This window comes from Notolepis coatsorum (assembly GCF_963971535.1).
Source record: "Notolepis coatsorum genome assembly, chromosome: 2".
Lineage (NCBI taxonomy): Eukaryota > Metazoa > Chordata > Actinopteri > Aulopiformes > Paralepididae > Notolepis > Notolepis coatsorum.
In genome coordinates, this window is record NC_140166.1 from 59,948,242 (window position 1) to 59,967,435 (window position 19,194).

The 19,194-nt window shown below is 41.4% G+C and overlaps 1 protein-coding gene across 3 annotated transcripts in view; it reads right to left on the reverse strand.

Annotated features, from left to right (window-relative positions):
* Positions 1 to 1,626: 1,626 nt before the first annotated feature.
* The window catches only part of nsun3 (NOP2/Sun RNA methyltransferase 3), a 42,653-nt gene continuing 25,085 nt past the window's right edge, over positions 1,627 to 19,194 (reverse strand). For all 3 annotated transcript variants that reach the window (XM_084338057.1, XM_084338058.1, XM_084338059.1), the window contains 5 exons: positions 14,093 to 14,193; positions 12,239 to 12,762; positions 9,124 to 9,278; positions 5,257 to 5,378; positions 1,627 to 2,754 (listed from right to left, as the gene is read on the reverse strand). In XM_084338057.1, the coding sequence (XP_084194183.1) occupies positions 2,454 to 2,754; positions 5,257 to 5,378; positions 9,124 to 9,278; positions 12,239 to 12,762; positions 14,093 to 14,193 (1,203 nt within the window). In that variant the 3' untranslated portion in view covers positions 1,627 to 2,453. The remainder of the gene's footprint in view (positions 2,755 to 5,256; positions 5,379 to 9,123; positions 9,279 to 12,238; positions 12,763 to 14,092; positions 14,194 to 19,194) is intronic.

Genomic DNA, 19,194 nt, shown 5'->3' on the forward strand with positions numbered 1-19,194 from the left:
AATGTTTTTTTCAATACATGAAAGAAAATATGATTTGAGAGATATTTGTAAATGTACTGTTCAAAAAGCTAAGAAAGGGATTAAAAGGAGGTGTAATTCTATTATTGGGGTTCACTTGTGGAACAATGCTGATATGAAGTTAAGAATGAGTAATTCGCTTTTGGTTTTTAAGAAAATGGTTTAACTACAAAGGTGAATAATACTTTTTGTGTGTGTTAATTTCTTTTAGAATACTGTTTTGGAGTCTTAATTTTGTTAAGAATATAGGACAGGCATGTATAAGCATTATTCTTCAGTCTGTACCTTTTCAGTCACTGTCAAATCAAATATTGTAAAATTATTGTGCATATTGTATTGTGTGAGATGACTGAATACAACTACTACTACTCTTGATCTGCCAGTTTTGTGCTCATTTTATGTCTTTTTTTTGCTGCTGTGAAGCACTTTGAGCTATAATTCTTGTATGAAAGGGGCTATACAAATAAAGTTTATTATTATTATTATTATTATTATTATTATTATTATGTAAAAGTGGATCACCGTCGACAAATACTGTATTTCAACTGTGGATGTTTACATTACATTTATGTCAAAAGAACACTTGAAATATGAAGTAGCAAGGGACATTGTTATCATTAAAGCACATTTCATAGAAGAAATATTTTCAGTTGCACAAAAGGAAGATTCAATTGAAGAACGATCCGGCAAGAGCAACAACCATCACAGCTGCAGACCTGAGAGGTCGACACAGGGGGGCATGATTATGATGCCATGCCAACTTCAACACACCCCATGATGATGCCATGCCAACGTCAACACACCCCAGGCCCCCTCTCTGTCGCGCCCATGTTTTCTCTTGAAGAGTGGCACTAATGACGGCGTCCTGCTGGAGGATGTACGACTGGCCGCCCGTCAACACTTTGGGGACACCTTTTTATCTCCCCCAGCGAAGCGAAGCAACGTGTTTCAAATAGAAAGCTGGTCTTGATCTTGCAACTTTTCTTTGCAAAAACTGTAAAAACCGAAGGAACAACTGACGAGTACTAACGTTAACGTTACCTTGGGAAGTGAATGATACACCCCGTCGTCCGTCTGTCTAAAGCCACCTTTGTGCTTTTAGTGAAAGACGGGCGCGCCACCCTCTCTCCATAGGAAGCACAATTGGTTAGGTTGAGAGAGAGAGAGAGAGAGAGAGAGAGAGAGACCTGTCCATCTTTCCCTTCAGAACTATTTTTGTGGTTTATTAGGTTAGAGAGAGAGGGGAGAGAGAGAAAGAGAGATAAAAAAAGAGAGAAAGAAGAGAGAAAGTGAGAGAGAGAAAGAGAGATAGACAGAGAAAGAGAGATAGACAGAGAGAGAAAGAGACAGAGAGAGAGAGAGAGGGGCGCCTGTCCATCTTTCCCTTCCTAACTATTCTTGTGGCTGCACCAGAGACAGTCTATATAATGAGGACACAGAACACAATATAAAGAAAGCTAAACTATGAGAACTACAAAACAAACAAGAGAAAATAATCAAATGTGACGTTGTTTTATTTGGAGCAACATTATAATCTACTGCATTCCCGAGGTGAAATGTGAGTTTTGAAACATGGTTAAAAGGAATAACTATCTCTGCAGTGAGTGGTTGCCGTGGTAACTATACGGACTGTGGCAGAATTCAGAACTCAATTATTCAGCTTCAAGTAATCAAATAAAAAAATAAAAGTTAAGACGAACAAAAACCACATATAGAAACCACATAACATTATGTAGAAACCACACATAACATATATGTAGAAACCACACATAACATATATGTAGAAACCACACATAACATATATGTAGAGGTCTTATTTCTTCACAGAATAGTAGAATCATACCTAATTCTCAGCTGATCAGCTTTCATTCTCAGCAGATCAGCTATTTCAGGGGCGACAGTGGCTCGGGAGGTAGAGCAGTCGTCTGGTAATCCGGACGTTCCCGGTACGATTCCCGTTCCTCCCGGGCAGCGTGTCGATGTGTCCTTGAGCAAAGACACTTAACCCCTAATTGCTCCCGATGAGCAGGTCGCCTGTATTCTAAACCCAAACGGTGCATGCTTCCGCGTTCGCCTTTTGCGCTCTGATTGGCCACTGATGTTTCTGGTCGCACCAATCGTGTGACGGCAAGTTCTTAAGCCCCGGTTAGGCTTAGGCACTCTTTCGAAGTTGGTTAAGGTTAGAGTTTGTCTTAGAGCATGGCGATAGAACGGTTAGGGCTAGGGTTAGGGTTTGCTGCTGGTCGAGGCGGAAATGGGCGCGTCACGCGATTGGGCGCACATGTCACATGACCAGAAACGTCAGTGGCCAATCAGATTCGCACCTCCGCCGCCGGTGTGAACGTGAGAGTGAACGGGTGAAAATCTGAGGAACAAACTTGTAAAGCGCTCTGGATAAACGCTGCGATATAAAAGGCACCATGTGGGGGAGCTGGTCAGTACGTCCGTCTGATCCGACAGAGGAACATGGGTCCCCAGGTCCGGCCGGGCCGAGGAACCACCAGAACGCCATGCTCGCGGCGGGAGGAGGAGGAGTTCTGCTCCCCCGGAGGAGGGGCGGGGCTGAACGCAAAGTGTTCCGAGAAGGGGACGACTAGCTCCTCCCACAGGTCTTCAGGCTCCGCCCACGGGCAGGCGTGCAGCACCGCCTCCACCACGGCCTGGTTCTCGGCGCGGGACAGCGTGCAGGTGGAGTAGACCACGGCGCCGCCAGGGCGCACCGCCATCAGCGCGGACCTGCGGCACAGATTCAGGTTCCGTTTTATATTGTTGCATCATCTCGTCACATTTACATACAAACAGAGCAAGAGTCTTAGGTCCCGCCCCCTCGACCTACAGCAGTCAATAAATAAAATACACAATAGATCGAATACATACGAAAGAAAACGCAATAAAAACCGGCATAATAATGATGTAAGAAAAAGTTACAGTGCTGAGAGTGGTGATATAAAAAGTGCAACAGTAGAATAAAATGTACAATACAGTACTAAAGAATACTTAAAAATACTACATACAAGGCGGCCGGGTGGCGCAGCGGACTAAGCGTCTGCCCACCACCACAGAGACAGTGGGATCGAATCCAGCTGTGGTGCCTCCGGGTTGGCCGACCGTCCATACTGACACGATTGGCAGTGTCAGCGGGTGGGAAACCCGGCGAGGGTGGGTCCTGGTCGTTGTAAACAGCGACTCCTACAGTTCGGTCGGGGCGCCTGCACAGCGAGGGAAGGATCTGGGGGGAGGTAGTGTGACCTTCCACACGTTACACTCCCCCAGTGAGAGTCAGCGCTGCTGCCAGGTGAAAAGAAGCGGTGGGCTGGCTACACATGTGTCGGAGGAAGCATGTGATAGTCTCCGCCCTCCCAGACCGACGGTAGGGGGTAGAGTGCGCAACGACCAGGAAGGGGATTGGGAATTGGCATAACGACTAACATTGGGAGGGGAGAAAAACGGAAAAAGAAGGGGGAAAAAGATTATAAAAAAATTATAAAAAATACTACATACATAAAAACACAGGGTAAAATCATAATTGTTTAGGTATTGTTCATGAGTCTGATGGCTTGGTGGTAGAAGGAGTCTCTGAGGCTGCTGGACCTGGCTCTGAGGCTGCTGGACCTGGCTCTGAGGCTGCTGGACCTGGCTCTGAGGCTGCTGGACCTGGCTCTGAGCCTGCTGGACCTGGCTCTGAGGCTGCTGGACCTGGCTCTGAGGCTGCTGGACCTGAGGCTGCTGGACCTGAGGCTGCTGGACCTGGCTCTGAGGCTGCTGGACCTGGCTCTGAGGCTGCTGGACCTGGCTCTGAGGCTGCTGGACCTGGACCTGGCTCTGAGGCTGCTGGACCTGGCTCTGAGGCTGCTGGACCTGGCTCTGAGGCTGCTGGACCTGGCTCTGAGGCTGCTGGACCTGGCTCTGAGGCTGCTGGACCTGGCTCTGAGGCTGCTGGACCTGGCTCTGAGGCTGCTGGACCTGGACCTGGCTCTGAGGCTGCTGGACCTGAGGCTGTTGGTGATGTGATGCAGCCGGTGAGGACACTCTCTGCGGGGCCCCACGCAGGATGCTGGGCCCCATGCCAAACTGTTTTAAGTCTTCTCAGGTGGAAGAGGCGTTGTTGGGCCCTTCTTTACCACCTGATCCGCATGGGTGTCGTCCCATTTCAGGTCCTCCTCGGTGATGTTGACAGTTGCACTTGCACCTTCATCTCCTGCGTTACCAAACCTGCTATTCCGTTAAGGAGTCAAGGTTGTAGATAGACGGTAAATGGTTGCATTTATATAGCAGCTTTTATACAAAGCGCTTTACATTTTGTTCCTCACATTTTACCCGGTCACTCATCACACATTCACACACCGACGACAGAGGCCACTGTGCAAGGTGCCTTCGACACACTATACCCGGGAGGAGCGGGAATCGAATCGGGAACCTCCGGATTACCAGACAACTGCTCTACCTCCTGAGACGCTTTCTAGATGACACTTAGAAAACATGCCAGATGACCATGCTACCGATGACAACTCACACACACACACAAAATTACTTTTAGGCTATATGTGCCTTAGGCCAGCGGTTCTCAACTGGTCTCGCCTCGGGACCCAACATTTTCCTTAGTCATTAAGTCGCAACCCAAATTTTTTAACCACTATGATTTATTGATTTTTTTTTTTTTTTTTGCAGTAATACACAATCTTTCATGCACTATTAAAAACATGAAATAAACACAAAAAAGTGCAACAAAAGTGCAACTAGGGCTAAAAACCCAATGAAATAAAGTAATAATAAATAATATATGCTTCTTAGCAGATTCCTTAGCTTAACATAACATACCTACGTTTTGGGGAACTAATGGGATAACTGGGGTTGCAACAAAAGTGCAACTAGGGCTAAAACCCCAATGAAATAAAATAATAATAATAAATAATCATGCTTCTTAGCAGACTTCTTATACTATAGCTTAACATAACAGACCTACAGTAAGTTTGGGGGAACTAATGGGATAACTGGGGATGTTGCTTGGTCCTGACAAGAGTCTCAAAGCAACTCTGAGGTCATGCTCAATGTCCAATCTGTTCCTCTGCTCTGTCTTCAGCTGGACCAGAGCTGAGAAGCCACTTTCACAAAGATAGGTAGTAAAAAAAATATATATAAAATAAAATAAAAATGTACACACATCCGCGACCCACCAGTTGAGAAACACTGCCTTAGGCTATATAGCAGCTTTAGGCTGTGATGAGGACCGTCACTGACCTAAGCAGCTGAGCCTGGAGACCAGGCAGCAGGGCTCTTTCCATCAGTCTCTGCTCCCCCTGCTGGCCGCTACTGGTATACAGCCAGCTTCTGTCATTGGAACAAGGAGTATCCACCAAGATCTAGCAGACAGAGGAAGGTGATGATGAGGAAGGTGGGGGGGAGGGAGGCGAGAGACGAGGAGGGGGCGATGAGGTGAAACAGAGACAGAGAGTGGAGGAGAGAGGAAGGTGTGTGGTGAGACATGAATTGATCATGAAAATAAAGACATTATTAAACACAGAAAGACAGATGCTGGAGGTGTTACGCTATTAAGATATTAATAGTCTTTATATTTATGAACGCACTGTGACACTTGTGTATGTACCATCTCGACGGCACTGTAAGTGAGTTTAATTACTCAGTGTATTATCGAGTATAATTAAAGATTGAATATATTCAGTGACTCTGAGTCCTGCCACAATCTACATTCTCCTCCGTATTCCTTCAGACTCTTTCTTTCCCCCTCATTTCGTCAGCCGACCCCCACATGAGTCAAACGAGGAACCGATACATCAGACCAGCAATACATCATCCGCCCTGATTTATGATTCATGATCGCCACGCCTCTTTTTGTGGGAAAATAACTTCAGGACTAGGGGTTAGGGGACAGGGTTAGTGGGCGTTTTCTCACAAACTAAAACTTTAGGACAAAACATAGATAGATAGATAGATAGATAGATAGATAGATAGATAGATAGATAGATAGATAGATAGATAGATAGATAGATAGATAGATAGATAGATAGATAGATAGATAGATAGATAGATAGATAGATAGATAGATAGATAGATAGATAGATAGATAGATAGATAGATAGATAGATAGATAGATAGATAGATAGATAGATAGATAGATAGATAGATAGATAGATAGATAGATAGATAGATAGATAGATAGATAGATAGATAGATAGATAGATAGATAGATAGATAGATAGATAGATAGATAGATAGATAGATAGATAGATAGATAGATAGATAGATAGATAGATAGATAGATAGATAGATAGATAGATAGATAGATAGATAGATAGATAGATAGATAGATAGATAGATAGATAGATAGATAGATAGATAGATAGATAGATAGATAGATAGATAGATAGATAGATAGATAGATAGATAGATAGATAGATAGATAGATAGATAGATAGATAGATAGATAGATAGATAGATAGATAGATAGATAGATAGATAGATAGATAGATAGATAGATAGATAGATAGATAGATAGATAGATAGATAGATAGATAGATAGATAGATAGATAGATAGATAGATAGATAGATAGATAGATAGATAGATAGATAGATAGATAGATAGATAGATAGATAGATAGATAGATAGATAGATAGATAGATAGATAGATAGATAGATAGATAGATAGATAGATAGATAGATAGATAGATAGATAGATAGATAGATAGATAGATAGATAGATAGATAGATAGATAGATAGATAGATAGATAGATAGATAGATAGATAGATAGATAGATAGATAGATAGATAGATAGATAGATAGATAGATAGATAGATAGATAGATAGATAGATAGATAGATAGATAGATAGATAGATAGATAGATAGATAGATAGATAGATAGATAGATAGATAGATAGATAGATAGATAGATAGATAGATAGATAGATAGATAGATAGATAGATAGATAGATAGATAGATAGATAGATAGATAGATAGATAGATAGATAGATAGATAGATAGATAGATAGATAGATAGATAGATAGATAGATAGATAGATAGATAGATAGATAGATAGATAGATAGATAGATAGATAGATAGATAGATAGATAGATAGATAGATAGATAGATAGATAGATAGATAGATAGATAGATAGATAGATAGATAGATAGATAGATAGATAGATAGATAGATAGATAGATAGATAGATAGATAGATAGATAGATAGATAGATAGATAGATAGATAGATAGATAGATAGATAGATAGATAGATAGATAGATAGATAGATAGATAGATAGATAGATAGATAGATAGATAGATAGATAGATAGATAGATAGATAGATAGATAGATAGATAGATAGATAGATAGATAGATAGATAGATAGATAGATAGATAGATAGATAGATAGATAGATAGATAGATAGATAGATAGATAGATAGATAGATCACACTGAAGGCTATCACATCCCAGAAATAGTAATTACCTCTTAGGGTTAGGTCACCCACAGATTCATAAGAATTTAAATCTGTATTACATAACTTCCTACAAGAAGAATGTCATTGCTTTCTGTAGTCGGGACCCAACTGCAAAACTGCTAAATTACTGTATTACCCTGTATTATACTGTGATACACTTTTACTATTATGTAGACTATTCTGTTTTGTGTTCTTGTGTTTACATGTGATGTATTGTATATCGTATACATGCACTTTTATTATGTTCTGGTGTGATGTACCGCACATTTTATTGCTGTCTGATATATTGCAAATGTTATTGCTGTTATCTTGGCCAGGTCTCCCTTGCAAAAGAGATCTCGTATCTCAATGGGACTTCCTGGTTAAATAAAGGTTAAACAAAAACAAAAACAAAAAATAAGCATAATATGAAATATCCCGGTAGGGAGGTATCCTGCAGCTCAATGGGGAAACACCACAGGGGGAGACTGAAGGAGCCTGAAGACAGATCAAACCTTACTTTTCACAACGGTGTGAAACACTCAATGGTGGCCAGTGTGACTTAACATGAAGCACTAACAAAACAAACGTTTCAAACAATGTAAGTGTCCTGCTGACAGTTTTGGCGATCAATAGAAAAGGCTAAAGTACCCGGATTTGCCGGTCTGTATTGGAATGCATTGGATAGAGTGGTTGGGATTTGGGGATTTTCTTTTTTTGGTAAAACAGGAGAGATAATGGGAGACTTGGGCTGTCTACTTATAGGGAGGTGTAGTGGTTACTTCCTGGTCTATAGGGAGGTGTAGTGGTTACTTCCTGGTCTATAGGGAGGTGTAGTGGTTACTTCCTGGTCTATAGGGAAGTGTAGTGGTTACTTCCTGGTCTATAGGGAGGTGTAGTGGTAATTTCCTGGTCTATAGGGAGGTGTAGTGGTTACTTCCTGGTCTATAGGGAGGTGTAGTGGTTACTTCCTGGTCTATAGGGAGGTGTAGTGGTTACTTTGTTTTTATTTATTGTATAAATTGATTGTATTTATATTTTTTAAATTGATTGTGATTGTTAATGACCCGTTTTTAATTTTTGTACAGCGACCTTGAGTGTCCTGAAAGGCGCCTTATAAATAAAATGCATTATTATTATTGTATATTTTTTTTTTATATAATATATATTTTTTATGTGTCTATTCATTCTGTTTAAACCAATGGGGCTACACTAATATTATAGTATTATACTATTATAGTATATGACGCGTCATAAAAGATTTTATAAAACATTTATCATAAATGATGTAGCACATCTGCATCCGCTCGGCGCTCCATCAAGACGTCACCATCACTTTCGTACCAACCGTGCCCTGATTGGATTATTTATGTCGACGAAACTGACGAGTTATATTCATTAACGAAAGTTGATTTAATTTTTTTTTAAAGACTCATTTAATCAGCTGAATCACGTTATTCAAATTGAGGATTTAATTTGAGGATATGTATATAAAAAAAATATTTTTCTTTTGGATTGTGTCATAAAATATGACGACAGACATTCGAAGCTTCGTTTTGAATACTTCAATAGAAGCTTTGAATGTTAAAAAAATGACAAACTGCACTGTTTAGTGCTGCTGCCAAAACTATAAACAACATGGCCACCACGTCTCTATCCCCCACCTTATCGTACGTTCCGGGTTCACTCTGCCCAAAGGTCCGGCCGTCCTGATGGGATATAATCACTCGGTCGCTCAGTGCCTGCGGGAGGAAGGACTCCAGGGTCTTGGCCAGCCAGTTCCGCCTGTGAAGGTTTATCTCATTACAGCAGAGCAACGCTGAAACACAGAGAAGCACAACAGATATATCAACGACCGCCGAACCCACCTATACAGAGATAGAATATTCATGACTGACACACAGAGACGTTCCCGATTAAGGTCAGGTTTGGCAAGTTATTCCTTGAGATCGAGATTTTACATGAAATAATATATTTTTGAATGACGTTGAACATCTTACGATTCGATCGATCAGAAATACTTGTTTGACCATTGTTTGACATTTCCTTTACATTTATTAACATGCAATTGACTAAAATATTGTAAGATATGTCTTTTTGTTCTGATCTAGTCAGCATATACCTTTTGCTTTCTAAAGAAACTGGGTGGACAGTGGGCTATTGATTGTACAATAACTGTCATTCATTAACATTAACGATTGTATATGAACTGTGATCGATTGCTTGATCGTCGAGTGATTTTGTTTGACGGTGTACTTGGTTGTACTTGGTACACCTAAACACACTTTACACTTTATATTTATTGGTAAAGGATTTGCACTACAACTCGCACACCTTACTGTAAATTGTACCTAAATTGTACCTCATCCCATTTCTGCTCTGCACTATATAGTATTGTATATTAGTACATTGCATAGTATATTGTATGGTAACTCAGTTACTTCTATTCTGCATCGAACATTGTACATATGTCTATACTGAACACTGTGACCTCTATTTTTACTTCTATTTTACATGCTATACTATTTTATTTCATACTATCTTGTCTAACACAGTATCTGGAGCGAAACAGTAAGAAGCATTTTGTATAAAAGTATTCTGTACTTCTGTATGACAACTATTAAAGAAACTTGAACTTGAAACTTGGTTATGTATCTCAGGCCTAATGATGAAGTGGTTGATATATGGAAAGGACGAAAGACTGAAAACAAATTTCATTAAGGGTTTATTGTAATAAGGGGGTAGGACCCCGATAAGCATCTTGCTTCTTCCTAGAGAAGAATTAATTCATTCATTAACTTAAATCAGCTCCATCTAAACCACCTTTCCATATAAAAATGTACTGAAGCCACATCAACATCACCGGCAGCGTGCAGCTTGCAGTGGGTGACCACCAGGGGTGTAAAGTACTTGAGTAATTTAACTTTGTTAGTACAATACTTAAGTACTGTTTTGGGGGGATTTGTACTTTACTCAAGTATTATTAGGTTTGTATACTTGTACTTTTACTCAATTACATTTCAGAGGGGGAAAAAAAACATACCTTTTACTCCTTACATTTAAAATGCAGACCTACAAAGTACAAAGCACAAATCTCGCAGGTCCGACAATTTTAAATAGTATATTTGTTTCTCTGGCCGAACTAACATTAACGTTATTAATCCTGTCGGGCGGCTACGTGGCGTAGTGGGCAAGGCGCTCGCCACAAAATCTGGAGACGCTGGGCTCGCCTGTTCGAGCCCAGCGCTCCACATTTGCTTTCAGTTTAGCTGGTCGTCCGTACTAATACACATTGGCCGTATTAGGGGGTGGGAAACTGATGGGTGGGGATCGGGCGTTGTGGACAGCGACTCCTACAGGTCGGTTGGTGCGCCTGCGCAGTGGAATCAGGAAGTGTCGGGGGCAGCGTGAGCCTCCCACGCGTTACTCCTCACCACTGAGATCGAGCTGCGCAGGTGAAAAGATGCGACTGCTGTTACCTTAAGTACCGGAGGGGACTTGTGCTATGTATGACTTAGTCCACATTGCAGCCGGCTTGTGGGAGGCAAGAAACAGCGTTCGTGACAGGGGAGGGTTGAATTGGATGATACGAAATTGGGATGGGAGAAAATATAGAAAATGGGAGAAAAAGTGGATAAAAAAAAAAACTTTATTAATCCTGCGGCCGCGCTTTATTTAAAAACAGCCAATCAAATCCCCATCAATGGAATATGAACCCGCCCATACCCATGCTGATTGGTCCTTGTGCAAGACTAGAAAGCAGGGATCTTTGATTAAACAGCTGCTATCAGAAGAAGAGACAGTCAGAAAAAAGGTTTTTACTTTTACTTTTTAGTACATTAAAAAGTCGAAACTTTTTTTTACTTTTACTCAAGTGTGTTTCTAGCCAGATACTCTGACTTTTACTTGAGTAACATTTTGAGACGGTACCCATACTTTCACTTAAGTATAATAGTCTAGTAGGAAGAGAGGGGTATCATGCACCCCCCGGAAATATACTTGTAACCAGACTTTCTAGATTGAAAGAAAATTTGAAAAAAATGATAGGTTATGTTAACAAGTTGTCAGTGTCCCATGTATCATTTATATGCAAATTATTTATCAAGAAATCGCAAGAAGATCTATCCAATATTGCAGATAACTGAACAAATGAGGTGTCTAGACCCATGTTTCGAGGGTCAAAGATCACAATAACACTATCCCTAGAGTAATCACATGTTTCTATGTAAGTAGCCTATGCAAATCTGTGCCGTCAATACAAAATAATAAAAATGTTACCAATTAGTTGAGTAGGAAAGCGAATACTATCATGCACCCCCTGGAAATATATTGTTAACCAGTGTGTGTAGAAAATGATAGACTATGTTAAAGATCTGTCAGAGTGTCCCATGTACCATTTATATGCAAATTAATGACGCCATCGTCAAAAAATGTATGTCACTATTTCAGCCAATATTGCAAATAACTGAACAAGTAGGTTGTCTAGAGACCCATATTTTGAGGGTCAAAAATCATAATAAAACTATCATTTCTGGGTACTTTTTACACCCCTGGTGGTGACCACTCCATCACAGCAGCGTACACCTTGCAGTGGGTGACCAGTGAGTGACCACTCCATCACAGCAGCGTACACCTTGCAGTGGGTGACCAGTGAGTGACCACTCCATCACAGCAGCGTACACCTTGCAGTGGGTGACCACTGACCACTCCATCACAGCAGCGTACACCTTGCAGTGGGTGACCACTGACCACTCCATCACAGCAGCGCTGGCTCTCTACCTGGGCTGCACGTCTGCATCAGGGCCAGAGCCTTGCCCCCGGGCGCCGCGCAGAGGTCCAGCACCTTCTCCCCGTCTCCGACCCGCAGGGCCAGCACCGGCAGGAGGGAGGCGGCGTTCAGGAGGTAGTACTGCTTCAGCTGCCCGGGCCGGTGGGGCTGGGAGGGGAGACGCGCCGCAAACGGGTGGATGTAACACTGTAGCGAGGGGGGAGGGGGAGGAGAGGGGGGCTCTACTGCGTGGGGGGGGTCCAGATAGGTGGCGTCGTCTCCGGAGAGGCGTGGTGAGGCGTGTGACTCGGGAGGCTCCTCCTCCTCGATGACGGAGGAGGACGGTGGAGAAATCAAGCTGTTCTCGGCCCGCTGGATGGAAGGCGGGTCAGTGCGAGATAAGGGGGAGGCGGCCGTTTGAGGAAGTAGGCTGGAGAAGCCCTGTGATTGGAGGACATCTGGGACGTCCGTCAGGTTGGCGAAGCGGTTGAGCATCACCCCGTACTGCCAGGAGGCGGGGTCCAGGAGCACAGATCTGCAAACATGAAGACAATGAGAGAGAGAGAGAGAGAGAGAGAGACAGAGAGAGAGAGAGAGAGAGAGAGAGAGACAGAGGTGCCTGTCCATCTTTCCCTTCCTAACTATTCTTGTGGCTGCACCAGAGACAGTCTATATAATGAGAGGGAGAGAGAGAGAGAGAGAAAGAGAGAGTCCCTTCCTAACTATTCTTGTGGCTGCACCAGAGACAGTCTATATAATGAGAGGGAGAGAGAGAGAGAGAGAGAGAAAGAGAGAGTCCCTTCCTAACTATTCTTGTGGCTGCACCAGAGACAGTCTATATAATGAGAGAGGGAGAGAGAGAGAGAGAGAAAGAGAGAGAGTCCCTTCCTAACTATTCTTGTGGCTGCACCAGAGACAGTCTATATAATGAGGACACACAACACAATATAAAGAAAGCTAAACTATGAGAACTACAAAACAAACAGAGAAAATAATCAAATGTGATGTTGTTTATTTTTATAGAGAGACAGAGAGACAGAGAGACAGAGACAGAGACAGAGAGAGAGAGAGAGAGAGAGAGAGAGAGAGAGAGAGAGAGACTGTCAAAACTGTATGCTCACCTTTAGGGCTGCAACGATTAGTCGACATAATCGACGACGTCGATCATAAAAACTCGTCGACGCAGAATGTTTGCATCGATTTGTCATAAAAAAAATATTATACATTTTTTTTTACTACCTATCTTTGTGAAAGTGGCTTCTCAGCTCTGGTCCAGCTGAAGACAGAGCAGAGGAACAGATTGGACATTGAGCATGACCTCAGAGTTGCTTTGTCTACCGTCACCCCAGACTTTGAGACTCTTGTCAAAAGCAAACAACATCCCCAGTTATCCCATTAGTTCCCTGGGATGTTAAGCTAAGAAGTCTGCTATATATTTTTTTTTGTTATTTAAACACTTCCACTTTGTATTATTTTATTTATTTATCTTGTTATGAGTGATTGTTGTATTGTTCAAATACATTTTGATTGAAAGTTGCTTAAGATCCAAATTCAAATGTTTCATGAGTCATTATTTTAATTTGCTATGGGATCATCATGTTATGTTAAGTTAACTGTTAAGGCAGAGGGACTGGACAACAGGGTGACATTCACAGGTGTGCAGACTTGAGCATGTGAGGTAAAACATGCATTGGAGAAGGAGCCATGCCCACAGGAAGCAGAGATTGAGGGTGTGACAATAATAATCGTTAGATTAGTCGACTAATCGAATGACAAAAATAATCGTTAGATTAGTCGACTAATCGGAAAAATTATAGACAGATTAGTCGATTACCAAAATAATCGTTAGTTGCAGCCCTACTTACCTTGCAGATGGCCATAGGGTTCCGAGTTCATTACTGTATTGTCGGTCAAAATGCTCCAGTACGGGTCGACATGTCGATTTCTTGCTTTTAGCTGTTGTTACCTGTTACAGAAATACCTGTCATTGTGTTTGTGTGGTTAGGCGTTAAAGTTCCCCCTCCAAATGCACCTTAAAATATATATTTCTATATTGAATACTAGGGATGCTCGATATTGGCTTTTTTACCGATACCGATATACCGATATTGTCCAACTCTTAATTTCCGATACCAATATCAACCGATACCAATATATGCAGGGTCCCCCCCCCCCCCAAAAAAAACGGAATAATTTCAGGTAATTAACATTACATATCTCTTGTTGTGGAATTAACACATTATGTATACTTTTGACAATAAATAAAATCAGAATTTGTTCTTACTTGCTTGCCTGCCTGGGTAAATAGAGTTATAGAAATGTAAAATTTTCCGATATCACATTTTAATGTCAATATCGGACATCCCTATTGAATACCTAATGTTACTCAACTTTCTGTGTAATCCTGACGTTAAATGTGTCAAGTTACCACTATTGGACCAGGAGTTTCAACCGGTTTTATAATAGTTCTATGTGTTCGACCTACTAGTGGCATCATATACATGCAACTCGGATTTGAGGGGAAATACAGAGAAGCTCTCCCACTCCAGTAGCCAGAAGAAATGTTGCAATATTTCACAACCTCCGGGGGAGGAATGTGTAAAAGGCGCTCTGGTGACAAGTTCAGCACACAAGAGTTAGACATTAAAAACTGTGAGCTTAGGGGGGCTGTAACTGTAAGCCTTTATTGAAGCAAAAGCCAATATGACTGGTCCTTATTTCAGTTGGGTCGCTCATGTTGTTCACGCTATACATGCCCAACTATGAAGGCTCCAGTATGAACCCCCTCCAATGTACAGTTTCTTCCCCCTCAAATGTATATACTTTCTTTTCTGGACTCTTTTTGTATCACAAACAGTACTGTATTTGTAAATCTGGTACGTCATAAATGTATAGATGTAGCAGTACTGTCTATCTGTATGTCATGTATGTTATGATGAATTGAAAATGGGGGACCCTGATGTAAACAAGACGAAAGTCTTTCTCTGGTCTGCATCCCCTTAACAATTGTGTGTATTGAGCCGTACTGTACTGTACCCATTCTGCAATCTGTTAATAAAGTTTTCAATAAATCAATCAATCAATCAATCAATCAAGGGTGTGAGTGACGTAACAGGAGCAGAATGCTGCAGGTTGAACTCTGTTGAAGGGGCTGCTCTCCATGGTGCTGAACAGGCTGGTTAATGTACACACGACTTGGGCTGCCAAGATGTTTATTTTTCTGCGAGCTGACAACGTAGTTTACATGGTTTGAATATGTCATATTTGTACCTATTTGTATAATGGTACACATTGTCGAAGTCAACTTCCTGTCTTTTTAACTTTCTGTCTAAGTGCATGTCTATGGCTTGGGGGGGAAACATGCACTTAGAATCAGCAGAAAAACGTTCGAAATAGTGATATGCCATGTTGGCCTTAATATTTTCAAAACAAATTATATAAAAAGGTTATGAAATGAACAAGAATGTGATCAAATATGTAATAAAAACGGAGCTCAACGCAGACTGAGTAGTAGCCTAGTACTGTCTATCTGTATGTCATTATGTCCTGAATCCTGATGAATTGAAAATGGGGGACCCTGATGTAAACAAGACGAAATACTTTCTCTGGTCTGCATGATTGATTGATTGATTGAAAAGTTTATTAACAGATTGCAGAATGGGTACAGTACAGTACAGCTCAGTATACAATTGTTACGGGGATGCAGACCAGAGAAAGACTTTCGTCTTGTTTACATCAGGGTCCCCCATTTTCAATTCATCATAACATATATGACATACATGACATACAGATAGACAGTACTGCTACATCTATACATTTATGACATATCAGATTTGCAAATACAGTACTGTTTGTGATACAGAAGTGTCCAGAAAAAGAGTGTATATACATTTGGCGTAGAAACTGTACATTGGAGGAGGTTGGGTGGGTGGGGTGGGGTTGGGTGGGTGAGGGCTGTACATTGGAGGTGGGGGGGGGGGGTTGGGTAGGGGGGACACACACATTTTACACTGTACATTGGAATACTGACAAAGCCTTACTTGGTAATTTACTGTACAACTAGGTTAGGACATTTGTAGGGGCCAGTTTCGAATTGCAGTCTCACGTAGGTGTTTTTTGAGAGTGTTTTTGAAAGAATCCCCTTAACAATTGTGTGTATTGAGCCGTACTGTACTGTACCCATTCTGCAATCTGTTAATAAAGTTTTCAATCAATCAATCAATCAAGACATTTTATCGTAAATCCGTTTGTTTCCCCCCAATACCAAGATGGCGACGGTCTCTTGACGTCAGAGTGTCTTCGAGAATTGTATAAGACTGACGCTATCGCTGTGAAGCCGTGTACAGCGTGAATGAATGAATGAATGAAAACTTTATTTAACAGATTGCAGAATGGGTACAATACAGTACGGCTCAATACATACAATTGTTAAGGGGATGCAGACCTGAGAAAGACGTTTGTCTTGTTTCCATCAGGGTCCCCCATTTTCAATTCATATAGACATTTATGACATACATAACATACATGACATTTATGGCATAGGGACATATAGGTATTTAGTACTGATACATTTGTGACATAGGCGGTATTCAAATATACAGTACTGTTACCCCTAGCTTTGGGTAGGGCGTTCCACATTGTTGTGGCATAATTGCGAAACGTTAGTCCCTTGTTTGAGCCGAATCTGGGTTTGTTGAGCTTCCTCTGGTGTAGTGGTTGTGGTATTCACTGACCTTTGGGAAGTATTTTGACATGTACATGGGTACCCCGGTCGTATAGTGTATCTTGTAGACCAGGCCCATTGCAAGTTGCTGTACTCTGTTGTCTACTCTAAGCCATCCTAGGTTGTCAAAGTGGGCAGGGGTGAGGTGGGTTCTGGGGTCCAGGTCAAGTAGTAGTCTGACTGTGATGTTTGTAATTTTGTTTTAAGCGCCTTTGAGGTGCTTTGGTACCATGAGGTGCAAGCATAGTCGTAGTACCCTTGAATTATAATGGTTATAATGAAACGCTCCGGCGGCATCAAGGCTGTTCCTTCAACCGGCGCACTTCTTATTATATGACTCGGGACAACATTTGTTTGTGTCAGATTTGTGTTTGTATCTAGACCACATTGCTTAGCAGAGTTCGGTGATGTGAATGGAAACTGTCAAGTTGATCAACCGATTTTGAGTACTATAGGGCATGGGACTCGGGAGCAATCTTTTTTTTTTATCTTTTTTTTTAAATAACTAAATAGTTACTTTTCAAAGTAACTCATTACTTTTGGGTGTAAGTAACTAATACAGTAACGAAGTTACTTTGAAATGAAGTAACTAGTAAAGTAACTGAGTTACTATTTTTCAGTAACTAGCACAACACTGCCCACCAGCATGGTACAACAAGTGAGGTTGCGTGCTGTGACGTCACTCCCAATACTAGGAAAACAGCTCCAAACGTATTTTTGACTGTCGAAAACGAAAGAAAATACTGCATTATGATGAGATAGTAACGAAATAGTAACGCACAGCCACTTGGACAAGTAACTGCAATCAGATTACTGGCTTGTAAAGATTAACGCGTTAGATTACTATTTTCGGGGAAAAGTAATCAGATTGCAGTAACGCGTTACTTAGTAACGCGTTAGTGGCATCACTGGCTGTCATGACCTGGTTACTCAAGATTTTCCGCAAACCTTAACGTTGTGAGCAGTTTCATTTGGGAACTATTTTCTACTGAAGTACACCTGCCATGCGTTACTAGTACGGGGGTGTACTTCAGTAGGTAGTCAAATAGTTCTCAAATTAAACTGTTCATAACAAGGTCTGTGCATTATCCTGAGTAACTGGGTCATGATCTCGTGATGATTCACGTTTTTATTCTGCTGTTTTGAGCACCACAAACCGAGGGCCATTAAGCTCGATTGTATTGGAATGATGGCAGATATCTCTATGGCAGATATTTCTATGGCATATATCTCTATGGCATATATATCTATGGCAGATATATCTATGGCAGATATCTCTATGGCATATATATATCTATGGCAGATATCTCTATGGCAGATATCTCTATGGCAGATATCTCTATGGCAGATATCTCTATGGCAGATATCTCTATTTTAGATACTACTAGGTAAACTAGGCAAATTACACAGAAACGATCTGGATTGATAGATAGCACTGCATTCTGGGTGAACTGTCTGTTTAACCGAACCTTAACGATAATCCTATATAGCTCTTTCCTGTGGGATCTGGCCAATGTCGCCTAAACGACAACAGAAATCTTGTTTCGATCAGTTGTTGGCACATTTGGTCCCCACAACGGTAGGAAAACGAGGAGACACACACACAGACACAGGAGGCACGCACCTTCTGTAATTCCAAAGATGAACTATGCAGCTTTTTCTTTCTGGTGGAGAGCCATGGCATGCATTCCTCTATTAAGATATGTAAATTCATAATCTCTCAAAAGCCCTTTTTTTACAACAACCATTTCTGTCTCTCATTCAGCACCATTCACCCTCTCTCTCTCTCTCTCTCTCTCTCTCCCTCTCTCTCTATCCCTCTCTCTCTCTCACACACACACACCCTCTCTCTTTCAATCTAACTTTCTTTTCTCTTTCCTATTCCTCTCTCTCTCTCTCTGTTTCTCCATCTGTCTTTCTTTTACTCTCTCTCCCTCCGTCATCTCTCCATCCTTTGCCCCTACCCTGACGCGCGGAGGACAACAAAGCTACACCGAAGGAGCCTGGGAAGTGCGTTTGGTCTTTGGTCACAGGAGGCCAGTTGTCAGTCAGTCATATAATCACCACCGGAGAATTGGAGGTTGAGGAGAAATATATCAACAGAAGATTATAGATTAGAGTAATTACCAAAAAAAAAAAAAAGAGGAGTGCGGAAGAATGAAAGGAATTAAAAAGAAGATGAGAAGATAACAGACGGATGGATGAGTTTTTTTGAACGTTTGAGCGGCTCCTCTGCGCCGCTGG